Genomic DNA, 6,015 nt, shown 5'->3' on the forward strand with positions numbered 1-6,015 from the left:
AAAAAAATAAATAAATTTAATGTTTATTTTTAATCCAGCTAACTAAGGTAATGTAATTAGGAGTAATTGTATCAATTAAGTTCAAACTAAGAATATAGAAGCATGATAACTTAAATGAACGCATGCTTTTTTTTTATTTTGCGTAATTCATTTCATCATCAGATCATGTACGAAGAATTGAGGAAATTAAGGATACACCAAAGGCTTTTTTCAAGATTTTTGTCAATTTTGAGATTTTTGGCTAAGAAAACAATGCTAATCTATGGTGGCATATTTCTGCCCCCCTACATAAAAGATAAATTATGTAAACATGCAAGAAAATTATGTCAACATGCAAGAAAATTATGTACACATGAAAGATAATTATGTTGACAGGCAAGTGACAAATCTTTTAAGAAAATCTTATTAAAATATGGGTAAAGTCCCGTGCTGACGCCTGTTTCTGACATCGTACATGCAAGATGCAACATAATTATGAGAAGATGCGATTTACTTATGTAAAATATTCGAGATATTTATGTCAACATGCGAGTTAATTATGTAGACATGCAACTCATTTATGTTGACATGCAAGATACTTATGTTAACATGTGAGATACTTATGTTAACATGCAAGATATTATGTAGACTAGCAGGATATTAATGTTCACATGCGACGTATTCATGTCAACATGCTAGATAATACATGCAGTATTCTTGCATCAACTTACATACCTTGCATGTAAACATAATTATCTTGCATGTTGACATATATGTTGCATGTTGACATAATTATCTTGCGTGTTAAAATAGGTAAGTCGCATGTTCACATATTATCTTGCATGTTGACATAAATAAGTGGCATGTTGGCATAAATAAGCCGCAAGTTGACATAATTATCTTGCATGTTGACATAAAAAAGTCGCATGTCTACATAATTATGTTGCATATTGCATCTAAAATGTCAGATACAGGCGTTAGTAAGTAAATTTACCCATATTTAAATTATATTTTCTTAAAGGATTGGTAACTTGCATGTCAACATAATTAACTTGCATGTTGACATAAATATGTTGCATGTTTACATAATTATGTTGCATGTAAACATAAGTTATCTTGCATACTAATCACTGCTTTATATTAATGCATGAAAAATTCTTGCTGATTATTGAATGGTTTTCTAATTATTTAACAATAATCAAACATAAACACTAACACATGTGAATGTGCCGTTATTGAAGCTTCTGATTTGGTCTGTAACTGCCTGCTACTGAAAGGAGCAATAAATCACTGTGACCACTTGGGGAATTCTTCACTAGCCACACAGAGGTTATCAGTAATTAAACTACAGGGACTCTAGAGTTAGGGAAGGAGATCTAACAGGTCACTAATGACCATGAAATAGGAGGTGGAGCTTAGCTCTTGCCATTTTGCCAGGAAATCTTTCTGATTCAGAATTGAACCTATTTTACTTCATTAAATGCACCTAAATAAAGAATAGAACCTCCCATTCTTGTGAATATATGCATAGGAAATATGGATAAGTGACAGGTATCCAAAGCTGAATCTCCAAGGTGTCATATATTTCTAGCTTTGGCAGACTCTGTTGTGTAATGGGTTTTTGCCCTCTACTGTAAAGTAAGATCAGAAAGTTGGTGGTATTATTTCAAAGGATTCAGCTCCCTTATTTATTGACCAATTTCTCTGAAAACTGGCTAGATTGTGTCTCAAATGTTTGTTCACGAAACCGTATCTCAGATTTTTGATATCTTGCTCAGTTCTCAAATTATTGGGGGAAATGTAGAATTGGGCCTATAAATTGGTAACATTAAAAGACAAATGGATGTAACTTTTGAATAAGAAGATTTATCAAAAATCTGAGAAACTGTTTTAAAGTTCAATCTTTAATCCACATTGAGGCAAAATTTTGACTTTGAGAGGTGGAATACAAAAAAGTTGCTTTATAAAATATAAATGCACTAATATTTACATTAAAATATGAATAACTTTTAAATAAGATAAAAATGAAAATGTAAATTAAGATCATTAAATAGTAAATTTAAGAAGCTTTCAAATGATATATACTTTTCATATGTTATCTTTGTTAATGAAAGAATTACAAGCAAATTAAATTTTGCCCTTTGGAAACCTTTGGTGTATCCTTAACATTTTAGAACTAAAGGCATTATAAAAAAATAAATATTTAGTCAGATCAGGGACCTTCCACTTGTAGTACGAAGGTTCCTGGTCAGATATATCATATAGCATGTTACATTGGTTCAGATTAATTGTCTAATATGTGCATAGCCGACAATCATATCCTTTCTGCATTGTTAGTAAATAAGCCTCCAAATACACATATTTAAACAATAAAATGCTTTCTTGTTATTACTGGAATTAACGGAAGCAGCTGTTGCAGAAAAAATATATAACGTGGTAATGTAATTTTTTTCTGCAATAGCTGCGACCGTTAATTCCAGTAATAACAAACAAAGAAAGATATTTTATTGTTTATATTTATCTGTTTAAATAATCATTTAAAGTAGGATTAAAAAGATTAATTATTGTATTAATGATGCTAACGTCTTTATACATTTCATTGATGGAACAGCCATTGATCAAGAAATCTGTTATATACAGGCGACATGCCTACTGTAGTTCATGCAATGATTAACACAATGGGTTTTCTTAAGAAATGAAGTAGAAAATATTCAGTGGATGTAAATATTAGACAATTAATCTGAACCATATTACAATGCTAAATTCTTATTCGTATTTTTATAGTTTGGAATATCCCATGGATATTTACGGACTGGGTGCTCATACTTTATTTAGGTCGAAAACACAAGATATTTTAATGATTTTGGTCAGAAAAACTGCACCCTCCTCATATTATAGCATGTAAATGTAGTAAACACAAAACAGCTGTATGGGTTATATTATTTTATTAACAGACACAAATGCTATTCTTTTAAGCCCTTATTTTTTCAGATTTTTTAAAGTTTGCAATAATTTAATAAATAACATCTAGTAAATATATAGGTCAGAAAAATACAATAAACCAGGATACACAATCAACTGATCAATGTCACAAAATCTAATGTATTTCTACAAAACCAAAAGGTTGTAAATCTGGTTAGTAAGTTTTCTGAATTGACAAGGGCTCTGTAAAATGGAGCAATTAGTTCCAAACAGAGTATTTGCTCCTACAGAGCATATTTATCAAGACAGCTATATAGCAATTGACATCAATCTCAGTGCAATAATGTACTTCGTTTTTGCACAAAGGACAAAATAACTCGCTTTTTTCCACACAAACACTTAAATATACACAATCAAAAATACTTTGACAGCAATTTCCCTGGGGAAAAACTGCAGTGTTCTTGCAAATAAAATGTTAAAATAAAATTAAATTAATGTTTTCCCTACCTATCTACCCTATTTTTTCTCAAGTTGGAATAGGAAACACACAATTTATTTATCTTAGCCTTATCTTGAGAGCTAGAGTTGAATTGAAATATGAAGAGGGGAAAGCTGATAATGCATCTTATTACCGATGTTTCGTGTTTATCTTTGCAGATTTGATATGTAAATGAGTCCTTCCGGCATTCATGTCAACAAAACAGTCATCTTCTTTATCTTGACTATCACAGTCATAATTGTTGTTTATAAGAACTACAAATACATAGGGACATTTCTGAAGTCCGAGGAAAAGAAAGAGGGGATGACCTCAATACCCCAGGATGCTCTTGACAAGGCCAAAACCTTAAAAGTAGAAGAACGTAAGGTGAAAGTAGAGATAAAAGATGGCAAGGTTTGTATTCTAGAACATGCAGTGATATTGTAATATTTCCATTTCTAATTTTTCTTTGTGTGACAACTCTTTGAAAGTTAGCGGAGTTAATTTCTTGATAATTCTACCGGAATGCAAATTAGGCAGGTCAATAGGTCAGGAGCTAAGGAGGCCTAATGTGCATGCAAATCTCGTGCGCATCTGTCTCTGAGTCTGACGCTAAGGAGGCCAAATATGCATGAAAATCTCGTGCAGCTGCCGTTGTGTTTGTCTGTTTGACGTCAGTTGGCGAGGACTAGTGAAATTGGGATGGGAATCCTCGTGTAACTTAAATCTATGTCTGCATTTTTAAAGTCTTATTCTACAATTTTATTTCAAAATGAAATGGAAATATAAGGAATCACTGTCTAGTTTGTATAGTATGCCAGGGACATCAACAATAGTGGGAAACATGGGATAATTTATGCATAACGGGCTTCGCCCGTTATGCAAATTATCCCATGTTTCCCACTATTGTTGATGCCCTGGCATACTATACTAACTAGACAGTGATTCCTTAAATAATTTACAGTAAAATGTGCTTAAAGCAAACATGCTTATAATAAATTAATGCTAATATACTGACATGGACATGATTTTGTTTTCTCCATGGCTTTGAAATATATATTATGAAATTAACAATTTCAAAAATGGATGACATTTATAATGAAGCAAGGTCATCTGTCCTAGGCACTTTGTTAAAAGCATGTTTAAATGTATGGCGGACTAACAGTTGTCCAAATCTGAAAAATATTGCAGATTTGCATCGTTTGCATTACAAGTTAGATCGAAAGTTTTTATGTTTACTTGACAGAGTGTTGCGATAGTGGTGCGTGAGGTCGTTCCATCATTAGGGGCAGGTGACATTCTATTCCTGCATGGACAGGCATTCTCATCAAAGAACTGGGAGGAGATACACACCCTGACAATCTTTACTGCTCTTGGATATCACCCGGTGGCAGTGGATTTACCAGATGGTGAGTCCCAGGAAGATAATGTTTATAAACAGCAGTTGTAAATACAGTTCAACTTTAGTATCTTGAACCTCTATATCAAATACCATGATATGTTGACGTGTTTTTGAATACCAATAACCTTTTTAGCTCACCTGAGCCGAAGGCTCAAGTGAGCTTTTCTGATCCGTCCGTCTGTCTCCGTCTGTCCGTCCGTCTGTAAACTTTTCACATTTTTGACTTCTTCTCAAGAACCACCGGACCAATTTTGACCAAACTTGGTACAAAGCATCCTTAGGTGAAGGGAAATTTAAATTGTTAAAATAAAGGGCCAAGTCCTCTCACAAGGGGAGATAATAAAGAAAAGACAAAAATAGGGTGGGGTCATTAAAAAATCTTCTTCTCAAGAACCAGTGGGCCAGAAAAGCTGAAACTTAAGTGGAAGCATCCTGGGGTAGTGTAGATTCTAAATTGTTCAAATCATGACCCCCAGGGGTTGGGCGGGGCCACAACGGGGAATAAAAGTTTTCCATAGAAATATATAGGAAAAATCTTTGAAAATCTTCTTCTAAAGAACCACTGGACCAGAAAAGCTGAAACTTATGTGGAAGCATCCTGGGGTAGTGTAGACTCTAAATTGTTCAAATCATGACCCCCGGGGTTAGGGCGGGGCCACAATGGGAAATCAAAGTTTTACATAGAAATATATAGGAAAAATCTTCAAAAATCTTCTTCTCAAGAACCACTGGGCCAGAAAAGCTGAAACTTATGTGGAAGCATTCTGGGGTAGTGTAGATTCTAAATTGTTCAAATCATGACCCCGGGGTTGGGGGTTGGGGGTGGTACACAATAAAGTCTCAAAGTTTTTCATAGAAATATATAGGAACAATCTTTAAAAATCTTCTTCTCAAAAACCACAGGGCCAGAAAAGCTGAAACTTATGTGGAAGCATCCTGATATACTGTAGATTTCAAATTGTTCAAATCATGACCCCTGGGGGTAGGGTGGAGTCCCAGTATGTATTACAAGGGGGAAATCAAGGAAAGAACAGCATGGCCAAAGCTTCTCAGGTGAGCGATGTGGCCCATAGGCCTCTTTTTTTTGTTTTTTAACCTCAGTATGCTGTTTTAAATTTTGAATTTAATTTTGGGGATAACAATATACCTTGGTAGAATGGAAATGTTCAAAGGCAAAATTTATTTTATGAGATCAAAATACTTGTAACTTTTAATAGCCATTCTCTGTAACCAC

General features: G+C 33.8%; 1 protein-coding gene across 1 annotated transcript; it reads left to right on the top strand.

The window, feature by feature from the left end:
- The first annotated feature begins 3,089 nt into the window (after positions 1-3,089).
- Positions 3,090-4,829, top strand: LOC134279385 (uncharacterized). Its single transcript, XM_062761783.1, has 3 exons — positions 3,090-3,118; positions 3,559-3,793; positions 4,626-4,829. Exons 2-3 carry the CDS (start codon positions 3,572-3,574, stop codon positions 4,827-4,829), a joined length of 426 nt encoding a protein of 141 aa, XP_062617767.1. The 5' UTR covers positions 3,090-3,118; positions 3,559-3,571.
- Positions 4,830-6,015: the final 1,186 nt, after the last annotated feature.

Source organism: Saccostrea cucullata, unplaced genomic scaffold, assembly GCF_032062105.1.
Source record: "Saccostrea cucullata isolate Sc308-1 unplaced genomic scaffold, CSIRO_AGI_Scuc_v1 ctg6415, whole genome shotgun sequence".
Classification (NCBI taxonomy): domain Eukaryota; kingdom Metazoa; phylum Mollusca; class Bivalvia; order Ostreida; family Ostreidae; genus Saccostrea; species Saccostrea cuccullata.